Genomic DNA, 25,032 nt, shown 5'->3' with positions numbered 1-25,032 from the left:
CAGGCCATGCGGATTTAATAATTGTACTCTCCTCTTTCGAAGCCACGCAGAGATCCTGATGTTCCGCTGAAGATCCAACTCTCATTTTAACACTAAACCTACTTCAAAATCCATCATGGAAATGGAGAAACAACATGGTAATCATGGGCTGCTGGTAGACCCTAATTTTAGCCGAACTGAAAAGTCTGGGGGGGTGGCGTCCCGGCATTAGGCTGCGGGAACAAACGGGCTATTATTTGCGAGCCTCTGGTGTGTTTTGGTGATTGCATACAGGCCTTCATTAGAGAAGTGTTGGCAGTGATGATAAAGCGAAGCTTGTTTAAGAGTGATGATCAGAGAGTAGGACAGCAAGAGCAGAGAAGGGAAAAGCCACATGCAGGATATTAACAGTTCTCTCGATGAATAATTAGAGAAGAGAAGAGACAGAATGATGCTGATTTAAACCGCAAACACACAGCTGCTGCACTTCCATAAGCACGTGCACGCCGGGTACCAGTAAACATAACGGTCAGAATCCACTTCTTATTAAAACACACAAAATAATAAATAATACTGCAAATAATAAATAAGATTAAAAAAACTATAATATCAAATTTGTACAAAAATACTTTAAAAAATTAACACAAATACTATATAAATACAAATATAATAAAATAATAATAATAATATGCATCAAATTAACTAAATTAATAAATATAAAAATAAATACAAAAATACTATAAATAATACATAAAACACTATATATATATATATAAAAGTACTTTACAATAAAAATCTATAATAATAATATTCAATGTTAAATCTGTGTGTGTGTGTGTGTGTGTGTGTGTGTGTGTATATATATATATATATATATAAATAATTTTAATATAATTTTAATACATATATAATTTAAAGTTAAATTATGCTGGGTTATAATAATAAATACATAAAACTATATATATATATATATATATATATATATATATACATATACATATATACATATACACACATACATACACATACACACGTATGTGTGTGTGTGTGTGTGTGTGTGTGTGTGTGTGTGTGTGTGTGTGTGTGTGTGTGTATAAATATATATATAGTACTTTACAATAATTAAAATAAATAATACTAATAATATTCATTAATTATAAACCAGCATAATTTATCTTTAAATTATATATACAAAAATTATTTTAAAATGATTACACACACACACGCATGTCTTTTTAGATAACTGGTATCAATCTCAGACAGGTTTGTTTAGTAGTTTGCCAGGTCTCAGTTAAATGGAAACCCTACTTAGAGGTTGTTCCACATTATTAAGCAAGTCACAGTTCGGGAGGAAAAAAAAGATCCTTCTGAAGATGAAAAGCATGAAATGATGCAATGTCTTGCAAAAGGCAAATTTGCAAAAAAACAACAAAAAATATTTTGCAAAAAAACTGAATAGAGATTATCAGGCTGTCAAAAGATTTGTGAGTGATTTAGAGCACAGAAGAATTCAGAAAGTCAGATAAAGGCTTATTACGCAAAGTTTAGCTTGATCATATAATTATATTATACCCGTCATCCTCATCGTAAGGATAAAGGCTGATGTGTTAGATAAAAGCATGTTTAGCTGTTAAAATGAGTACTTAAGCTCTCACTCCAGGAGGAGGTCTCACGCAAAAGCTTAGAGGAAGAAAGAGACGTTAGAGTGTTTTCCTGGCAAGCCTCGAGAGGCTCCCCAGCACACTTCAGAGAAAACATTTTGACTAAGAGCTCGCTGCTATCTGTATTTGTATAATTTCTCTAGCATTCGGTTTACATTCTTTCAGGCATTTCCAGCGCTTTATTTTAGGAAATGGAGACGCTCGCTTTAGATTACAGCAAAATAAATCACGCTGGCTTGTTGTTGGGCACAAATAAACGGTCCAAAGTGTTGATTTAAAAATAAAAATTTGGAAGTGAAGAGATATGCTCTTCCTGTCGAGGTTTCCGGAAAGCCAGTAAACATACTGCTGTCTGTCACAGTGGGAGTCGGGACGAGTCACGGCCGAGCCACAGGAAGGGGTAGCACAGACCTCTGTGAGTGAGTGTGTGTGTGTGGGTGGGTGGAGACAGTGAGACGGAGGGGTCAGTGTCCTTCTCTACACGCAGGCCTGTCCAGCTGCCAAGTGCCCAGCTGCCAGTAGGTGTCTGTTTACAGGGCGGCCAGGCCTGAGGAGGCCAATGGCTGCCCTCCATTTCTGTCTGACACAAACACACATAAACAAAACAGCATATCTGACCACTCCAATCCATGTTTAAACGAACATCCGATTTCATCTGACTCTGATCAGAGGTTTGGTTTGGTTTGAGACAGGAGGTTTTAAATGGTGAAATTTGTGAGAATGGGAGTTCGACTGAGAAAGCACAGAGCTCTTTATTCTAATTCAACATGGCTGAAATGAACATGGAAGGGAGCTGCTTTCTTTCATTAAAAGGTGAGGCCCTGTCGTTTCAAACATGTAAATGGGGAAAGATCGGTGGCCCCAGAACTCACGGTCTTGTGTTACACAGGATCACTATGCTGCGGTCGCAGGCCTGTTTTATGTAATATAAGTTGATGGCAAAATTGCAAACCACACAGCTAAACTTGGCAATTTTTTTTCCTCTTTCGTTCATGTAATACATGTCTAAAATTGTCCTTTAAATCAGCGGTTCTCAGCTGGTGGGTCGCAACCCAAAGATGAATAAAAATAATCATTATTATGACAAAAAAAAAATTTTTAAAATGGAAGAAAAAAAAACATTTTATATCTTCCTGTTAATTTACAAGGCAGCATGTCCAATCAAATGCAATAATAATTTTTCAGCAATTTGTCAATTCATAGGCAAACGTGGTTGCGTCACAGGCCCTTATCTTGAAAACTCATGAACAAAATTATACAAGGTCAAAGAAAATACGACCCATACTACATTAATTATGGTATAAACACAATTTCTGCACAATAAATGAAACTATTAATATAATAACACAAATATAAATCAAAAGTATCCATATATATATTTAGGCAAATCACAATAAGCTGTACAAATAAGTGACCTAATATGTGAAAACATGACAACAAAAAACATAATACATTATGACACTAAACCTTAAGAGAGATTAAATATGCAGCTAAAAAAAAAAAGCACACCACTGTAGTCACGTCCACTAAGGCAAACACTGTGAGTGTTCTAATGCGTGCATGTGAAATGTGATGATAGCTTTCCTCTTTCCTGTCTGCTTCTCCTTCCAGCACCACTCCCATCCCCCCTTTCAGTTCATCTTAATTATGGCACAATTAGGCGCTACAAATGGCGTCAGAGCGCATGCTGCCCGTGTCTGAGCTGTGTCAGTGTTTCCAATTTCCTGCAGTAATGGGCCTGTGATGGCCGCCCCTGCTGTCCGCCATCCTGACCTCACCAGGCCATGAGGTCATGATCCCTGAGCTTTGCTGGTGTGTTTACAGCCCAAAGGGGTCGATGGTCGTCAGCTTAAGGGGGTGCTGGATTACCTTACAGCCTCAGGAGAAACATATACAGCCAAAATGAGACAAAAAGAATCACAAAATAAATCTCGAAATGTTTTGTGTAATGGCAACCCAGACAGTCACCACTCACTTGTGAGGCTTCAGATCATTAATATATATGGGAGCGTATCCAGAAATGGCCAGTTGAGGTGAGGGTAATGTCTTCACTGGGATCCGATCTGATTTCAATTGCTTTTACACATGTGCATTAAAATCAAATCCACATTTCATAATAATAACTAAGCCACTGCCTTCATTCAAAAAGTGTGCAAAAACGACCTTAAGAGCTGTTTCATTTCTAAACAAAACACACTATTACTTTTTCAGACAGGCTGTAAATGGAGTTTTTCCATATTTCTATAAAAAAACCAACTGAATATGACATTTGCTGGGGGGCTTGAAGGAGCGGTACGAACTTGGCTCAGGCCTCTGCCGTTTCATTGATTAATTCCCATCAGACCTCATAGAGCTTAATACATCAGCAGCCCGGCCTTCTAGCGGTAAACGTTCAGAGTCTTTCTCAATGAATATCACATGTACTGTTTCAAAAGGTTGCCAGGTTGTGTGGACCCCGTGTCAACTTCCCCTCGTGTCTTTCTGTAGCCACTAGCTCCTGACACCAGGCTCACACAAGATACGCATTACGTGCCGTGGATCTATTCCTGAGGCTTTGGTGTGTACATTACTCTTATTAAGGGGCCGTCTTCATTGGGTTCTGGAGTTCCTTTAAGACGACAATTGCACATTTCAAAAGAGTTGAGCCGGTGGTAACTTAATATCCACAAAAGGACCCGTTACTTCTGTGCTGCGTGGGGTGTCAGATCAACAGAAGACTGGGAGAAGGTCATCAGTTCTTATTTAAGACCTGTTTCATTCATTATTTGACATGGCCTGGCTATTAACTCCAAATGGTTTAGCTAAATTTCCCAGTGGTTCCATTTTTTAAAATGTACTATTAATAATAATAATAGAATAAAGTGAAAACGTAACTCTTCCAGAAAAAGATTCGCAAAAAAAGAAAGAAAAAGAAATGACTAAACCACAAATACCAATATCACACAGCGAGAGAGAGGATTTTGAAAACAAACAAACTCCGAGTATGCTTAAGTATCAATAAACACAATTCTTCCGTCTCGGAAGCTTCCTGCTTTATTTGATTAAGCGGGGCGAAAAAACAGAGCAGTCATGCTCATTGCTTTTCTTCCTCTTCCCTTCCCCTGCAATCTTCTCTGTGCCTAATGGGAATCGGAAGTTTAAGTGAAGCTGCCTGGCTAGCCTCGGCCTAACCTCTCCATCTGGAAGGGAACTTGCCAGCCTTGGGGCTACTCCCAACCCTTCCCAGCTGTTGAGTTTGGGGCTTTTGTTTTTGTGGGCTTGGGAAAGCATATTTTTATAAATGATTGCCATATCCTCCACCAGCTGCTGACCCCGCGCCCGTCCCTGGTTCTCATTTCAGCCACGACTGACCCCGAGCGTCCAAGAGCAGGGGCCGCTGAGGTAAGTGCGAGCGAGGAGATTCCGCTTCAGAAAAACCGTGATGACTTCCGTTATTGACATAAAGAGTGAATTTGTGTCTCAGAACGCTTCCACAATGTACTAAACTGAGATTTGATTAGAGATCTCAGAGCGTGCATCTGCTGCAGGCCTGGTGTGTATGAGTCACTAAGCATGTGGTTTGTCTCATCACTCTCTCTCTCTCTCTCTCTCTCTCTCATGTTGGTTTTAATCAAGGCGTCTGTAACAGGGAGGAGTCAACCTCCTCTTTCTTCACGGACTCAACTGCCAATGATGTGTAACATGGGTTTCTATGGAAGCCTGAATAATACTACTCCCCAAACTTGCAGCAAGCGGCAACAAATTAAAAACCATCTCTGAATGGCTGGCACGTACTGTTGTGTTGACCTGGTTGTGCTCCTTTTTCTCCTTTCTTTTCTTTTTTAGAAGAGGAGAAAGTGGCCCAAGGGTCTAAGCGCAAAGACAAGGCGGGCGTCTCGGTTTGTGAAAAATTAAATGCCTTTGTGCTACCTGAGCACCAGAAATAGCTGTCACCAACCTTTGTCATGTTTACGGCAACAGTCAAATGAAGCAGGAAGGCTCGGCGTTAATTAAAAATACATTGGCCGTTAACGCGTAGGCTGGTGCCAATAGGCTGCGTATTTTGCGCTTTCGTTGCAGTATTGATGAGACTGCCGGCACTCCATAATTCATCATGCCCGGCCACCTCAGGTGAGGGCCGCCCACTGTAGAGCCAAGCCGTCCTGTTCACAGCGTGGCACTGCAACACACTCATACACACACACACACTATTCTCAGCACTTTCTCTGCTCGGCTGCTGTGTGTAGCGCACCGCTGGGTAATTGCATGGTAATACTTCATTATGGCAGCACTGTAATTTGGGCACTGGACACTTCAAAGGGAGGCAAAAACCTCTTCACAGACAGCGCAAATTGCTGCGAGTCCACATAACCCCTGCTTTGTTTTGACTGGTATTGTTTTTGGCCAAGTATCGCAGTCCAAAATAAACACGCGAGCGATTAGAGCATATTTTCAATCGTATAATCGTCGCAGCTTATTACAAAGCACAGCGGCGCGGCGTGAAAGAGTTAAAAAGTGGATTTTGCCATCATGTGAAGCCAAGAAGTATAAAATTCAGTATCAAAGGCTTATCTAAACAAATGGCAGCTTCTGAACGCAGCGGTCGTGGATGGAGCTGGCCGGGACATGGGGTGGTGAGACGAGGGCTGACCGGAGGTACCGAGCAGCTGGAGGAGATCCATCCTCACAGCAATCCATAATGACACGCTCATTTCTGCTTCCCGCTCATGTACGAAACTGAGAACAAAAGTTTACACTCATGGTTTGGTTTCTGCACACTTCAGTCAAAGGCTGGACTGTCATTTACTCCTGACATTAAAGAGTTTGTTTGTTTGTTTGTTGTTTGCTTGCTTACTTCAGTGGAACATAAAAGAAGATTTTTAAGAACGTCTTAACTTTTTGTCCACACCAAACACGAAAATTGCACATGCAGAAACTACAATTTGAAAGTAAGGAAATAGAATTACAATGAAATGAAATTCACATAGATTCTTAAAAAATGTGTTTTTAAATAAAATAAAATCTATTGCTGTGAAATAAGCAAAGTTACCGTTTAAAGGTTTTTTAGGGTCAGTAAGATTTATTTATTTATACTTTTATTCAGCAAAGACATTCATGAATTCATGAAAAGTGACAGTGCAAACTTTAATATTCTTACTATTTCAAATAAATGCTTTTCTTTTAAACTATATATTAATCAAAGAATCCTAAAAAAAAATGTATCATGGTAATCAAATATATTAAGCAGCACAACTGTTTTCAACATTGATAATCATAAGAAATAATTGGGTCAAAACAACTTTTGTAATCCATTGAATTTCAGTGTATGGGCAAAAAACAGTGAAACAATTTAAAATATCTTCTTTTGTGTTTCACAGAAGAAAGGGAATCATAGTTTTGGAACAACATGGGTGATGTGTTATTTTTTTTGGGTGAACTATCCCTTTAATGCCTGGTGAAAAGAAGCCTTATTGTACTTTAGGTGTGTAATATAGCTTCTGTTCATCCATTTAAATGGTGATGCTAAATTGCATAGGATGTCTAGGAGCATGTGTCGATTCTGTTCTTTATCCACCTTCACAAAAGAACTACAGTGATATCAAGGGACACAGAAAGATATGAACACTTGGTGCAATCTAGATACAGCACAAAGTTGCAGCCGCCTGCCAATATACTGCAGATGATTACAAAGTTCAAACACAGCAAGCCTTCATTCATTAAAAATGCAGTACACAAACAAACACATCCTACTTTTCAGTCCTACTGTCTTGTGTATCTTACACACGGGAGCACACATGAAGCCAGTGAGGTTTGTTAAACACAGGTTTTGTCCAAAATCTATTCCAGCATCACAGGTGGTGTTCCAACAAGCTGATACGCACAAAACAACTCGCACACTCTAAACACGTCAAGATAAATGGATAGTTGGGGCACAAAAGCAGAAAGAAGAAACATTTTGGAGCATAAATATTTAAATTTTTTATTTTTCTAGACGCACGCTGAATATAGACAACTCCACCAGTCGTACACATGGCATTAGTAACAACATCACAGCACTGAGCAAACATGGCCAGGGGTTATTTTTTACTATTATTTAAACAGATCACTTCACAACATATTGAGCAGCAATGCCGGGAATCTGTGTTACAAACTACAATTCTAAGTGATAACCTGTGGTCAATCGTGCCTTTTTAGTATGTGGGTGAAAGCCAGAAACCCTAGAATGAAACACTGTGTTCTAACTAGCAACCAACAACTTCTCGGCCCACAATGGAAGCAAAAATCGCAAGTAAAAATACTGTTGGGGTCAGTAAGATAAAAAAAAGAAGAAAATAAATGAATACTTCTATTCAGCAAGGGCACATTTATATTGATTAAATATACACACGATTTCTATTTCAAATAAATACAGTTCTTTTGAACTTTCCATTCATCAAAGAAGCATGAAAAACTGCATCATGGTTTCCACAAAAATATTAAGCAGCACAACTGTTTTCAACAACATCATAATATTTTTAGAACTGGAAGAAGTGCCTTGGATTTATTTAATTTTTTTCCTAAAAGTATATGTTTGAAACCCAACCAAAGAGCACATTCAGTGATTACTTTACAAGGTCCTTCCAGCAAGTAGTGTTCCAACATGCTTTCTTTGATCTGTTAACATGATCATTTTGTTAATGATTATAATAAGAAATGTAAATCCTTACGTTAGAATGATATCTGAAGGATCATGTGACACTGAAGACTGGAGACTGCCGAAAATTCAGCTTTGCCATCACAGGAATAATTTTCATTTTAAAATATATTAAAATAGAAAACTGTAATAATATTTCAAAATATTACTGTTTATACTGTGTTTTGATAAATTAATGCAGCTTTGGTGAGCATAAGCAACTTTCATGTCAAAAAGCTTATAGGCCTTACAGACAGAACGAACATTAGGGCAGAAAAACTGGTCGCTATACCTTATCGCTGTATTGTGTTGCATCTGGTTAGGGCACTGTGTTAGATGTACGCTTCAAACACTGGATAACATCTATATCAAACTGCAAAATAAAACTGATGGACCACTCCAGTGCTGCTCATGACACATTTATTTACTCATCTTTTTTTTATAATACTGTTGTATATTCCAAAAGATATCCATATAGCTGGTAGTGGGTGCACAGCATCAGAACACCATTTAAAGCTCCGCTATAGTTGATAAATGTGACGAGATCAGGGTTTACAGATTTACTTCTGTCAGATCAACTAATTTCCTAATGAACACTGATCTGTCTGTGCAATGTGCAGGCTATGTTTGACACAGTAAAATCACGACTTCTTGCCACCTAAACTACATTGTGGCACAGTCCTGACTTCGGTATTGTGCAACACTCCTCTTTCCGAGGCCATTTTGAACATAACTTTCAGTCTGAAAATTTCAAAGGGCCGCAAAACACGAGCCAACTGACACTGTAGGTAAGTGTTGGTTACACGGCGGTCATTAGTTGCTTTTTGATCCACATTTTTGGACTAGCGTCCCTAAGAACACCGACGGCGGGGGGTGTTGCGCTGGGCTGTGGCCCTCCTCTCTCCAGTCCTCTCCTCTCTCCACTCCTCTCCTTTCTTCTTCTTCACTCTCACACATATTGATGGTAAATCAATGAAGAAAATGAAGGGAGGAAAGGAGGATGAAAGGGGAAGAGTGATGGAGTGGATGTGCATGCTTAAAAAAGGAAATAATAATAATAATTGAGAATAAAAAGAAAATGTGGAAATGATAAACGGCAGAAAGAGTGTCCTTTAGGATATACCTGCAGAGAAAAAAAAACAAAGGAAGAAAGGAAAGAAAAAAGCGTGTGTTTAATGCCGGGTGGACACTTTTTCAAGCATGCAAGTTATTCCATCATTGCTGAGTGTTGGGGGAACTATGTTAAAGTGAATGTTTTTTTTTGTTTTTTTTTACTCTTTCCCCGCCAGCATTTTTTAAATATTTATTTTAGTTGCCAGCCATTGCCAGGGTTTTTGATAATTTTCACAAAAATGTCATGGCCTCCAGGATATTTTGTATGAATATCTGAACATGCAAGATATCAAAAGAAAGAATAGAGCCTCTGCTTTAAAAAAAGTTTTATTCTAGCTTAAAAGTAGGATTTTTCAAAAAAACTTTTTTTCAAATTTGTTTAAACTGTCTTTCTATACCAATACATAATTAAAATGTAAGTGCTCTGAAAAAGAGAGTATAAAAATCGAGTGACTGTAGACCTTTTAATCTGCAATAAACACAGCTCATTATTTCCATCCGGGACGAAACAATTGATTGGTTTGGCCGACTGTCACTCTCTCTCGCAACCATGGCTACCACCCCTGTTGCTACAAGATCTGCCCATATGCGCGCACCCGTTTGATTCGAGGAGTGCAAGAGAGGCGCGGAACCTACGAAGAGTAAAATTATGGCAGAGAAAGAGCATTCCAAATTCAAAGCACCTGCATATGCAGTCAGCGAAGGCAAACAAGGCAAAAAAAGATTCTTGAACGACCTCCTCTGCTTCGCCCTCGACCCCGGACCTGTCCTCGAACCGACGATGCGGTAGCAGCTACTTGTCTCCGGTACTGTTTTCATCATGGAAACTCTTACATGCAAAACACCGTATATGTTATGAATCTTACACGAAATTCACCTTCATCACAGTGTAACTAATGGTAATGGAAAAACGTGTATCAATGCAACCTGTTTTTAGCTTTGCCTTATAAATATAGCTCGTTACCTATAAATATAGCTCGTTACCGAATCAAACAAAATATATTTTAAACTTTACCAGTATCGATATGCTAGCTTGATAGTGAGTACTAAAAGCCATCTTATTTGTTTATATTTATAGTGATAAAGTTAGGTATTTTATTACATGTGATTCTGACATGATTTTACTGCATGCACTGCGCTCCTTCCTCTCCACTCGTCTCAGGTAAATAAATGCGTCTTCCAGCTGAGCCTGAGCGTTTGGCGTCGCGCGTTCATGTGTTTTGGGGGCGTGGCTTTGGAAGGAGCTCAGAAGGGAGGGGGTGGAGTGAATGGATATAATTAGCTGTGTTTACAACAGTCGTGAGAGGTCTACAGACACTCGATTTTTATACTCTCTTTTTCAGAGTACTTACATTTTAATTATGTATTGGTATATAAAGACAGTTTAAACAAATTTGGAATGTTTTTTTTTTTAGAAAAATTCTTTTTTTCAAAGAATACAACATGCATAAGTAATGCTTTTATCGGTTGTTTCTGCCTCTTTTTTGCCTGTGTTTTTATTTGGAGATTCTCTACTCTTTCAGAAGATGCTTAGTAGCGCCCCCAAACGTATATAACAGTGAAAACACGGAAAGCTGGAAAAATACTTTACAATTATTCTTAAGAATATATATTTTAAAATAAAACACTTTTCTTAGATAAAAAAAAAAAAAAAAAGTAGCTTTCAGAGTGACGCGTTTACTGTGATTCAGATTCCAGTGTAAATACACTCATACCACACTTTTGGTGGTATAGGCTATATGTCATTGACACATGATGGGCATACACACTTAAAAATAGAACTTCAAATGTAAAAAGAAAACGAAAAAGCTGTAAAAGCAACTTAATATGTTGCTTTTTAAAGATTGTAACAATATAACGTAATTTGTTACTTTTCATTCAAAAATACCACAATATAAAGCATTTCTTTTGAAAGTAACGTCCCCCAACACGGTTCCTAAGCGAGTCTATGTGGTGTGGGAAAGAAATGCTCATTGGGAAGAAAAGGCTGCGTTTATCCATTTAATGTATGAACTCTCATGGACCTGTCAAGAGACTGTGCTATTAGCTTATTAGAGTCATACCGCTGCTGGAGTGTTTTCTGTCCGTTAAAGACATTAGCGGGAAACGCAGCCTGTACATTAACACCAGCGAGTGAATCCCAGTAAAAAGCCAGCAAAGATGTGAGGTAAACCGCCATGAAGATTCACTGAACATCAAAGAAAAGAACTGCGAGTATAAAAAAAGATGAAGGCTCTAAGTATGTGTTTAAAACACAAGAGAAACATGTGTGTTTGACTGTTGCTCTTTGGACTTGTCAGAACAGTGAAAGCGAGTAAGTGGCGTGTGAGTGGCCCGTGTGTAGACGCTGAGTGAGGGTAATGATTGTGCTAGCCTGCAGACCATTTATTTGGCCATCTTAACTCAATTAAAAGAAAACAAGGCCGTCATGACCTTCAGATGAACTGTTCTCTCAGCTTAGGCGCTGCTCCTCACAGGACAAGAATTGATGACTGTAAGATGCAGACAGTCAAGGGCTCTTAAACACCTACAGTATATGCATGGCTTATGGCAGAAGTTAGTGGTGAAAGTAAAAAAAATGGCTAAAATCTTCCTCAAGCTTACATATTGACAATTTTTGTATTAGTAATTTTAAAAGCTATAACCACACATGAAAATTAGTTTCCAGAACCGGATCTCGATACTTCAATACTCCATTGACCTTTGAGGCGTCAAAGCTGCTCTCTTCCAGAAGTAGTGGAGAGGGGGCCTCTGCCTCAGGCTCAGAGACCACGATATAAATATATCCAGCCTGTTTTATATGCAGCTACACGGAGGAGTGTGGCTGGGGTGAGCGCAGGAAACACTAAGCACTGCATAAATCTAGAATGTGCAAAATCTTCACCAGCCCAGCAGAAAAGAAACACCCAGCAGAAAATATCAACCAGTGACTGGTGCAGTAACGGAACAAGGGGTGACCAGTCCAGAGGGGAAACATAAGGGATGTTTTCTTTCAGTACTCTGCCGTGTTCTTGTTCCGGTTGTGTCTCAGGGGTTGGGACCAGGCATGCTCTCATCTCTCACCCATGGAGTACCCTCAGGGCAAGTAAACATCTGTGAAATTTGGAAAAGTTGGTGGTTGTGTTCTGAACAGGGTATGACTTGTTCATCCTGTACTGCACGTGCCATGAAACACTGACAGTGCCACCCCATTCATATGTGTTTAGGCAAACTCTCAGCACTAGAAAAGGCTAAGGGGGTCTTTCTAAAGCTGAAGCTGGGCACAGTGCCATCAATGTGGTTAAATCAGTCTGAGCCCCAGTGGTCCGGCTGCAGGCAGAGCAACGCAGAGCCGATGGGTTAATCAAGCTCAGAGATTAAGAGTCAGTACAGATGTGAGATGAACACAGATCAGGGTGAAATAAAAGGTTACATTTGTGCGTTATAATATGACATATATATTATATATATTTAAAACACAATACATATTTGTCACCATTATGTTCCATTTAGTTTAGTTCATTGACTTTAGTTTGTTTTCATTTATCACTGTTTCATTTATCTGTTCATTGTCGGTTGTTGTCTGTGCATTAGCACACTGTCACACATGTTGGCTTGTTATTCTGTGTTCGTAATAAATCGTGAGTTATCTTTATAATCATCTTCATCTTCCTTGGATCTTCGCGTTATAGAACAACTGCCCCATGATTTTATAACATTTACTTCTGCTGTCTCGCCATCACCTGCTCCTTTGATGACGAGACCCTGAAGTCACTGTTCTGGATTGGGGCAAATTACCCTCACCCTGTTGACCTCCCAGACACCACCGGACTGGACTGGAAAGAAGCCATCAACCTGTGTCTGGATAGCGGCCTTACCCGATCCAGGACACAGCCAGACCCAAACCCCAAATCATCTCGGCCTGTTGACCTGTCGGCTCCAGTCTTGGCTCCTCCCACCTTCGGCTCCACCGGAGACCCTAGGCCTTGCGGTTTCACAAGGTTCCCTCGTCCTGTCGGCTCCCCCTTGGTAAGTCGTCACACTACCTCCGCCACGGACTTATGGGCCGACCGCTGCGCTCCGTTCCTCCGCCCTAAGCCTGTAGTGGGCTCCTCCTTCCCCTTCGGCATCACCTCTGTCCTCCATCACACCTGCTCCACCTCAGCCCTCACAATTGTCGCCGCGGCATTGCCTGGGTCTCTAGTACAAGTGATGTCGCTCGTTTCATCTGGACTGCTCCCACTCTCGACTCCGTCGTGTGCAATTGGCACGGACAAGCTCTGGGTTTGTGCTAGCGGACCATCTCAACCATTGCCACCAGGGGATCGTCATCATCACGTCACTCCTCTGCCATCTCCTGTCACCACCCCTTCATCACCTCTGCACCCTCCTCCAAAGCCACCTCCCATATCTTCGTCATCACGGCGTGAGGTCGCACCTTCCCGGAGGGGGGCGTTCTGTCACCATTATGTTCCATTTAGTTCAGTTCAATGATTATAGTTTGTTTTCATTTATCACATGTGTTTCTTTGTCTTTGTTTTCCCGCCACTGATCATTCACCATGGACACTACACTAATCATCACAGCTGTTTGTCTTTTAGTTAATAATTTCTGTGTATTTAAGTTCCTCCCTGTGTTCTGTTCATTGTCGGTTGTTGTCTGTGCATTAGCACACTGTCACACATGTTGGCTTGTTATTCTGTGTTTGTAATAAATCGTGAGTTATTTTTATAATCATCTTTCTTGGATCTTTGCGTTAAAATATTCATATTATTATTAATTAATAATTAATTATTAATAACAATAATACAAATAAAAATCAACATAATATAAAAATACAAAAAAAGATTTGAAATTATAACAATACACATATTATCATAACGATTATTATTATTATTGATAATACTATTCCTAATAATAATATCAACAAGTATTATTTTGTCTAATATAAACAAGTATTATTATTTTATTAATATTAATAATAGTACTATATTAATAGTAGTATTATTATTGTTTTAAATAACATATGCATTGTGTTGTGACTAATATAAATTATTATAAATTATTATTTTTATTGATAATAACAAATTATTACTGATTTTAATATATTGATTATATATAATGATATTAATAATATCAACAATTATTGTATTTTCTAACAAATGTTTTTTATAAATAAATATTTATTTATTTATATTAGATACAACACAATATATAGGCTATTATTGTTGTCAATCATTATACTAATAACAACAAGTCTTGCATTGTGTCTAATATAAATAAATAAATGATTACAAAAATATAACATATGTAATTTATGTGTTTTAGAACAAATGTATATATTTTTTATATAATTCTATAAAAGTATCAATAACTGTTGTTACGATGTTTGTTGGCGGACCCAACGGTTTCCTGTAAGAGATCATATCACAGATGTCGGGTGTTTGAATCAATAGCTGTAAAACCCACATCCAGAGAGATGGATAGAGAGATGGTGAGAGAGACCCTACAGATTGACTGACTCTGCCACTGCCACCTGGACCATCAACCCCCCCTCCCTTCCCTCATAATCAGAAGGCGACAGACAATCCTGCAAGCACAATGTGAAGACAATCCCCACACTTTATTTGAGGAGGTGTCAAACAGGGTAAATCCCTTCAGCCCACGCCTCACCATAAAGCACAAACACATGCAAAATTAATCTAGAGAGGAGCAGGGGTTAAGCCTGTGGGACAAAACGGGTCAGTACAATACAATGAGTCTCCTCTCCCCCTCTTCCTCTCTTTCACGCAAACACACAAGCAGGAGGGACACACAGACGCTTGAGTCCAACAGCAACAGCTGTTTACGGTTGTCTGTTTCTAGCTAATTTGCCAAAATAGATGTAACAAACGGCAACCTCATTTGTGTAACGGGTAACATGGCCGTTATTGGCTTCCAGATGCATTCGTGCCGACCTCCAAGGGTGCTTAAAAAAGTATAAACAATGAAGATAATATGTATGCAGGGTTTTACTATAAATGAAAGCGTTATGAAATCTGACTGACTATAAATTAGCTCTCCGCACATTTATGGAAATAATCCATTGCTGCTAACTCACATAACCATCAATGTGCACTGTTTACTTCCTCTGTTATTTTCACTGCAAAAAATTGCTGCAAAAGAAAGACAAACAAACCAAATTAATTATTAAAACACAAGAGATGAGCTGGCAGACAGACAACATGTCCTAACTGTCACAACGAGGAGGGTCAGGGTCACCAGCAGGAATGGGCACATGGCTGTAAAGAAAAGGGTGGAGGTGGAAAAAAAATTAATGAGTGGTTTGAAACAACTTATTCTTTGCCACACTGCTTACACAATCAATTAATTTGCTAAAGATCATCAAATCAAAGGAAAATGTTGTTTCCAAGCACATTGTCCAAGCTGATCTTTTCCATTACAATGGAAGTCAATGGTGACCATAGTTGTCAAGCAAGATTTTCATTCAATAATGACTTAAATTCTTTCTATTCATCACACAAAGTTATCATATGATTTTCAGAAGACTTGCAAAATAGAACACAAGTTCTATGAACCACTTCTATGGAGTGTACACTTTTCATGGTCTCCTTCCACTTTTCAAGTGCAGTTTTGACACTCCACTAAACCTCCCTTTTTTTATTGTTCTATGAAAGTCAGACGGGTTTGAAACAACATGAGAGCGAATAAACAATGACAGAATTTTCATTTTTGGGTGAACTATCCCTTTAAGCTCCAGTTTATACCCTGTGGCTCCCTGATCCTTTGATACAGCCGAGGAAAAGATCCCATCGAAGGGATTTTATTGAAAACATGGACCGCCGCTGCTCTCCCCAGGTCCGACACCAAAGACATAAGCAGGTCCGCTGATTAGAGAGACGAGCCCCAGACTCCTGCTGTAATGAGATGCAAGCCCATGCGTCATGGTGCAGTCTGCCAAAACGTAAAACAAGACGACAGGCCAGCACAGCCAGTAACATTACTTCACTCTCTCTATTACTCTCAGAATAAAAGAGTTGGCTGTGATATGTAAGATCATGGATAGCCAGGTAGAGGTAATGTGAAGGAGACCCTTGCCAAGACACCATACAGATGTGACTCTGGGGGCAAAAGAACTGTCTCGGCTTTCTCTGCTTCCGCTCCTGAGGGAAACAAATTTCCTCTTCCATCGTACTTGCTCCCTTTTTTTAAACCAGACTTTCTTGCCAGACTCATGGACTACGGGTCAAAGACCTTGCTAGGGAACTGCTGCTGTTAGACACAATCTCACATGCAAAACTAAGGCGAAAGATGCATATTCTAATGAGAATTTAACATTTTTAAATATATAAAAATATTCTTTTGATTTTTTTTTTTTTATCTAGAATGAAACTGATTGTTACAAATACTTAAATCATAATCAATGTAGGAGATTAACTTGTTTGAGCTGCATGAGCTGAAGCAATAAATGAGCACTAGTAAACTGAATTGCTTTGCTAAATGACATGAATGCACAAAGGAACTTGAACTAAGGCCCTGTTTACACCTGGTATTAAAAAGCGTTTTGGTCGATCTGGTTACAAGTGGACGACGCTAAATACAGGTGTAAACGGAGTCTAAAACGTTTTGAGCTTGTCCACTTTTGACCACTTCCAGAGGTAGTCGAAAAAGCATTAGACCGGATTGTTTTCGTAGTGGAGACGCTCGTGGTCGAATGCGTTCGAACAACCACAAAATAACGCCTACTCTCCACCTACTGACCTAATGCGAAAACTTAATGGGAAGCGCGTTAGCCAGATGGGATTTAAACTGTCAGCTGAAGACCTAAGTTTGGTTTGAAGATGAAAAACTTGCCAATCACAATCAACCATGTGCATTTCTCTCACCATTCCTGATTTTTAACACAAACTCACGTTCGGTGTGGTTTTGTGACTGTCAGAGCAGAAACAAAAGCTGCTACTCTCCATTTGTTTTTCCGTCATCTCCGGTTACGTTTATATGTAAATTGCATGAGCTTATTCGTCCATTAGATTGAAAGATCTAGACCAACATAGACCCTCCCCTCAAAGAAATCAGGACAGAAGTGGTTGAAAGTGGACAAAAGAGGTGGATTAAAATACCAGGTGTAAACAGGTATGTGTCTGCCTCGTCTACTTGTGATCCGATCGATCAAAACACATCTTTATACCAGGTGTAAACAGGGATACGCAAGTGACGTCAGTCAGAATGTGTAAGCCACATTGTGGATACACTCGTTCCGTAACAACACACTAAAACACGGACAACGAATAACTAAAGCATAAAAAAAGAACTACAGTTGTTTTCTCATGTTTCTGTTAAATGTCAATGAGTGTTTGGTTTAATTTTGCACTGTCCCATCAACTAAAATGTCAATTATTAAAATAAAATAACTAAAATATGATTGTATAAATTAATAAATACTAAATATTACGACATGTTGAATAAATATATTATGTATACATTACATATATATTTGTCTTTTAATCAAAAGACAAAAGCTATGAGTAAAATAAATTAATAAATAATACTGGCTATATCAGTGCGTGCTTGGTATTCTCACGTAATGCATTAGTCTTGTGTAGCTTCGGCCCTCTGGATGCCATAATCTCCCAGGAAACATAACAGAGGTGTGTGTGTGTGTGTGTGTGTGTGTGTGTGTGTGTGTGTGTGTGTGTGTGTGTGTTGAAAAAATTTAAATCAAATGACATAAGAACAGGAAAAAAGTACCAGTGGATCAACACGCAGTGCATCTGTCACTACACGAAAATGAAATTAAGTGCGGCAGGCATTCTGGGATATTGACTTTGAGTGGCAGGGCCTGAGATGGCAAGCGAACACAGCACTCTTTCTGCACAGTATATGACTCTGGGTTTGATTTGAGTCCAGTGCATTAAGCCGTCCTCGTATCTTAAGCAGCAGGCTATGTGGAAGCTGTTAGTTAAATCAAGTTAAGCCATTTCCGCACTTAAAACAACTTCCCCCTTTGCCATACGCCCGCAGGAAGATCAGAGATTTGATGTAAACTCATGTTCGCTCCAAATGTGCTTTAAAGACGGGTTCATGCTGATAAAACTCCTTCCTATCATAGTTTGTTGCTAGGATAAATGTACCCCGTTCAAAGCATTAATGCGCGTATTTAATTACGGATTCATTTATGCCTGGTTTTCTGCGTAGTCCAACATGTTACATTAACTATACACGTACAGCACATTTGCACAAGCAGAACACATTAAACTCGACACAAACGGAGGGCTTTCCCCATAGCTCGCTTACCCATCCTGGAGATGACAAGATCTTTACACTCAAGATCTGCCTGAGTCCTCAGGCCATGGCCAGATGCCCTGCACTTGCCCAACTGCGTGACAGCCAGTATCTCCACCCCATCCGCCCCCACACCTCCATATCTCCAGCACCGGACAGATGGAGCACATCAAGCGTAAAGCAGACGGATGACTTTCGGCATGCTCACCATCATGTAAGAGCCATAGAGAGGGGCAGATTCTCTCTCTCTCTTATTTGTAAACCATTAAAGGAAAATTCCAGGTTCAGTACAAGTTAAGCTCAATAGACTGTATTTAAAGCGTAACACTGATTACCACAAAAATCTCGTTCCCCTATTCTTTAACAAGAAAGAAAAAAATTGCATTACAATGAGACATACAATAGAAGTGAATGGGGTGAATCTGTACATTTAAAATAATCATTGTGTCAATAAGAAATTCAAAAATATGTGTAAACAATTTAAGTGTGAAAAAAATGGCTTTTCTGCTTATTAGTAATATCTAAATTTACAACATAATGCCTTAAACCATGAAATAACCGTAAAAATTATACAAATCATACAAGAGTTAACAGTAGATGAATGTAAATGTATTTATATAAAGTTCTAAAACTTCACATTTCTGCTTTTAAATCCTCTAAATATTGGGCCCATTTGCTTTCATTGTAAATCCTACAAAAATGTAGCCCATTTACTTCCATTATGAGTAAAGGTCCTTGCAGGTCTCGTCCTAAATTTTCGCAGGTAAAAAAAAAAAAAAAAAAAAAAAAAAAAAGACCTCATGTTGTGTCTTTGACGATTCAGAGCCACCGAATGATGAATACGAAAAAAAACGCATATGGAAATTTCGGAAAATTGAGCAAGGACCTTAAATTACATTAAGCTTGATTTTTTATATTTTTTATATAGAAAACGATGAATAAGGTGAAAAACAATTTTTCAATAAACGATGAAAAAAAATGTTTTTCCCGTGATTATAACTATGTCACAAATTCTGTCATTTAACTTTAACATTTAATGCACCCGGACTAAACCTTAAATGAGTTTTGAATCACCCAAAGCTTGGTAAATATTGCAACTAATTAATAAACCACATCGCTCACACAAATCATAACCAACAAAGCGCGAAGTCTGTCCAAGGGCAGGTGAAAATGTCTTGTGTTTGTGAGTGTGTGTGTGTTGTGTGCTGCTTACTCAGACCGAGTTTCTCAGCAGAATTTAATGAACTGAGAACGACCTTGATCAGTGATTCAAAGCAGGGATTAGAGGGCATTCCCCTCCTCTGCCAGGCTCTGCCCTCACATTCATCAAGTGTGTGTTTTGATCTTTCAGGCACATCACATGTGTTCCCCCAACCAGCGCCAGCAAAGCAAACTCCCATTGACTCAGGCCGTTCTGCAAATTACCCACGTACACTAGCAATAACGTAGCACCCTAACGTTGCCCAGGGCACATTCTGCACTGAATCGTTAACTTTTGATTAAGGCTGGACGCTCTTTGGTCCTGATACAGTGGGAAGGGGAGGGTGCGATTAAGACAGGCCTGGTTCTTCTTCCCAGGTTTCTAGCTAATAACTACAATGGACTGGCCTTAGAATAAAACTACTCAAGAGGAAAAAGTTAACTAAAACATGCTGAATGGATGTTTGAAGAGAAATATATATATATATAATTAATTAATTTTCCAACGTAAATCATTATTTTGTGTTTTCCAGCAGTGGATAAGCTATAATTATAAAATTTGTTCACGTCTGCAAACCAGATTGAAAAAATCCAATGTAAATGAGCAGATCCAGATCCACTTTTCCACATATATCACTTTTTGACAGTTTTGTGACTTTAAGACAAGAAAATAGCTCATGTAAAGCACATCATGTGAAATCATGAGTAGGACAGAAGCAAAATGCCACCGCTGCTGGACGATGGGAAAAACAGGCAACAACCATAAGGATTACTGGGACATATTTGATAATAAAAATGGTCATACTGTAGGTTTTTTTACTAGACAAGCCCTTCCTATGAACCCGCTCTGCTAGCGTCCTTCGAGAAAACACTGAGTGAGAGGAAAGAAATGACTTTTTCCTTTCATTTTATGTGGTCTCCAAACTTCAAGTAAAAGTAATGAGCTAATTGTGGCTTTTGATGTCAACCCGTTCGCTCTCGCTCCCTCTCTCTTTTTTAAACCAGCGTGTTATTCTTCGAAGTCCATAAAGCTTCTCAAACCCTTTCGCAATCATGGCTTGGGTTTGAGGAGACAGAAAAAAAAAAAAAGAGTGGAGTTCATCTAAGTCAGTGTAAATGCAAGGTATTAATTATGCTGAATAGAGGGAGAGAGAGAGAGCAAGAGAGAGAGGAGAGAGAGTTGGCTGCTGCGCTCCATTTAAAATATGATCAGTATAATCGAGCCATGCTGAGTGCGGAAAGCAAAGCCCAGACAAGACTTAGCACAGGAATAAGGATGTAGTCAGAAAGTAGTTGGAAAGTGACAGTGTCAAGGTTAACTTAAATATCAGCACGGGACATTTATGACTTTCACAAAGCAACATTAGCAGCAAATTTACTACATTAAAATATATCCAGTGTGATCCAAAAAGGATGGGTACACTAGTAAACATACTTCTATTTTGCATTTAAATCATTTTTTTCCGTAAAAATTCCAGTCAAAAATTTAACTGAAAATTAACACAAATTTAATTGGACGGTTCACCCCCAAATGAAAGTTCCATCATCATTTACTCTCATAAAAGAATACAAAAGATGTTTTGAAGAACGTTAGGAATCACAAATAACATAAAATAAGATATTTTGAGAAATGTCTCACTCAAGTGTTTTTTCTCTCTTTTTTGTGTTTGTTTGTTTTGTACATATGTTGGAAGTCAGTGGGGTCCAAAAAAACAAAAAAACAAACAAACAAACACTTGAGACAGACATTTAGTATCTTATTTTATGTTCCACAGAAAAAGTTGTACAGTCCTGGAAAGAATTTTGGGTGAACTATCTTTTTATCTGACCATCTGTACAAATATTCACATGATCAATGCACAAATTTGCTTATTTGATTACAGAGTTAAATATTTTCATTATATTTTTCTTTAAATGATCAAACTTCCCTATTATTATTATTATTTATGTTTTGTTTTGAATCCAAATTTCCAATATGGTCTCAGACTTTTGGACTCCACTGTATATGTACAGTATAAGAGACAATGCATATTTTAGATGTTGCAACTGGCCACTATTTAAATTTTTTCACATTTTTAATAACTTTTTCTGTAGTTTTTTCCGGTTCACTTAAATACTGTAGACCTATGATGTGACATCCTAAAAACATTTAATTTAGCAGTTTATATCATAAATACTGTATGCATGATAATTAAACCAGAATAAGTGCTTTAGATGAAGTATAGCATTCATGCAGCAGAATACTACTGTCAAGTCAAACTGAAACCTACTGAAGACAGAAACCTCACTTCTAAACTCAAACACGCACATAACCAGTAATGCTTGAAAGTTTACATATTATTGCTCTTAGTGCATCCATGGCTTTACTGTCCTGCCAGTGGCATAAACGACTGGGAAAAACTGTTCAGTCTCCAACCTAGAGGTCAAATTAAGATGTATAAACAACTGTAGTGCCAGATGAGCTGTATAAGAACTATCTGCATCGATCCAGAACGAGGGATGCTGTCAGAAAAGCTCATCAAACACTGAAGAGAAAGAACCAAAAGAGCAGACTAGAAAATGTAGAAGAAGATGTAGAGGAAAAGAGATGACAGTAAGAGAGAGAAATAGCAAGGGAAGTGCCACTGAAGGACAATGGGAGGGAGGGTGGTTAACAGGAACAGGAATAGGAGTGAAAGAGAAGCCGGACCCACGGAGCATCAAGGGAGTTGTTTAAGGAGAAACAGTGTCCGTTTGTGGCCGGTGATAATACTTTCCATTCAACAGGGCTCGCAGCGCACTGATTCCTCTGATTGCAGCCTGGCGCCCTGCTGGCGAGGCTCTGCGCTGAAATTAAATCCACTCTATTCAGTTATAAATTATAATGCTCTATAAACAACACCCCCACTGGGAAAAGAAGCAGGGGGGTGAGAGAGAGAGAGAGAGAGAGAGAGAGAGAGAGAGAGAGAGAGAGAGAGAGGAAAACAGATTAAACAGGAGGAGAAAAGGATGAGGACAATGGAGGATGTCGTGTACATATTCTCTCTCTATATACACACATGTATATAATATAAATTAGAGAAACGTGATACGTGAAATAAAATTTTAGCTGAAATTCTCGGTGAAAAGGATCATGTTTAAACCACATCATCATAAACGTGTACTGAAAAGGTGAGAGGTGAGAAAAGAGAGAGAATAAAATAAAGAGATTGCTGTTCTGTTTGAGGATCAACAGTGTCCATGTTGCACACTGGGAGTTCTGCGCCTCTCTGCCGCCACTTTTGTCTTTAGTCCAGTCTAAAGTCTGAAAGCCACAACACCCACACAGTGAAATCCAGCACACGCAGAAACACTAACGAACCCAACAAACACACGCCCTCTCTGTTTCTCACCGGTTGCGCACAGGGCAAAGCCTCAACTAGCACTGGGCTCTAATTTCATTCCAACATCCAAATAAATTTTACACGAACATACAGTGTTTTAGCTTTTTATGTTAAGCGATGTGCACTGTGACTGAAAGCTGGATTGAAGTCAAACAAATTTTAATTACAGATGGCATTGAAGTCTCTACATTACTGACCTCTAATTAGTTTACTCAAACACCCCTATACATCCACAGCGTGCTGCGAGCGTGCTGCAACAGCCTTTAACTACTAAGCCTGGGTCTGTAACTAAAGTTCTGTCATTTCTTACAGCAGCAGCTATGAGCTACTTGCTGCTGCTTTGTAGAGTTTCCAGTTGCAATTAGTGTGACACGCTATTTCAACATAACGGCCTCCACACACACACACACACACACACACACACACACACACACACACACACGAAGAACAGCAAACTCTGAGGAAACTACAGCAAAGTACAGCTCCTCTCAGACAGACAAACATATACAGTCACAAACATGCTATATTGTACTACATATATATATATATATGTATGTATATGTGTGTGTGTGTGTGTGTGGAAACAACATAGAGAAAGTATATTTTAAATATTAGTTTAATGTTTACTGAGCACTATGAACCAAGGTCAGTATCACTGATACCAATACTGATGTCTCTATTACATGGATTTTTTTTTCTCAATTTTAGCTATTAATCATAGCCATTCAACATTACAGTATAAAACATATACAGTATGAAAGCTATCGATTTTAACATTTAATAGGGTTTATAACAACAATTCAATTAAGTGAACTTAAAACAATCTTCACATAAACTCATTGTAATAAATTTTACATTTAGCTGTGTTTAGCTGTTTTTTTTTCAAGGTTCAGATTATTACCTGCCCTGCTAAAATGCACAAAAAAGTTATTGTTTTCGTTGTTTTTTTTAAATCTTGTAAACAGTGCTTTAAGATTTTCAGGTAGTTCTAACAGGTAGGAAATATATATATATATATATATATATATATATATATATATATATATATATATATATTTATAGTCTTCACTGCATAAATTAAATATACATTATTTAATTCTTATTAAAGCTACACATGTTATTCAGTCAAGAGCAGTGAGTGATTTTTTCTTTGTCTTTTGTTCTTTAATAAACATTAATGACAGACTGCAGTGGGTTTATTAGGCTGCTGTCACTTTAAGACCTGGCACACATGACGCCTGACACACATACTATTTTCTCACAAATCTTTGCGTTCATTTAACACTAACTAATTTAGGACTCTTCTGGGGATAATTCAGGCATAATTTTGTATAATATAATATATTAACATAATATCTGGAACTTTGTTTTTCGAATACATGACTAATTTTGATGGACCTTCAATACAGAATACAGGTGCTAACTGGACCATGCTAACGGGCCAAACCTTGACCCCTTGGTTCAAAATGGCACTGCATATGCTAGACAGAGTTTATGATGAAGTCAGCGCCAACAGACTCACAAGCAAACAGGCCTTCAACAGCGAAACGCAGGTGGTGTTAATTTTTAACATGTGGAAACGGTACAAACCAGACACAAACTTGGCAAACGTAAAATACAACAACAGACCCAGAGGTTCAAATGGGAGGTGAGTGACCGTAAATGTCACCAGCGTCCCGAGCGTGTATCTTAGGACGGCAGTCTGACAAAGAGCTGGGAGAAAGTTTCCCAGGCTGTTGTACATGAGCGCAGCCAATGAGGCTCATTCATCCTCCATGCTACATTTGAAACCTGTTGCTGGGTG

General features: G+C 38.7%; 1 protein-coding gene across 4 annotated transcripts in view; it reads right to left on the bottom strand.

Annotated features, from left to right (window-relative positions):
- Window positions 1–25,032, bottom strand: part of bcas3 (BCAS3 microtubule associated cell migration factor) — a 237,606-nt gene that overhangs the window by 85,707 nt on the left and 126,867 nt on the right. The window contains exon 23 of one of the 4 annotated variants that reach the window (XM_082180491.1): window positions 1,102–9,415. The exons of the other annotated variants lie outside the window; for them this stretch is intronic. Within the exon in view, the coding sequence (XP_082036617.1) occupies window positions 9,405–9,415 (11 nt within the window). The 3' untranslated portion in view covers window positions 1,102–9,404. Of the gene's footprint in view, window positions 1–1,101; window positions 9,416–25,032 lie in introns of those variants that run through there. 4 annotated transcript variants of the gene reach the window in all.

Source organism: Leuciscus leuciscus, assembly GCF_965113295.1.
Source record: "Leuciscus leuciscus genome assembly, chromosome: 9".
Lineage (NCBI taxonomy): Eukaryota > Metazoa > Chordata > Actinopteri > Cypriniformes > Leuciscidae > Leuciscus > Leuciscus leuciscus.
This window is presented reverse-complemented; position numbering and strand designations above follow the sequence as displayed.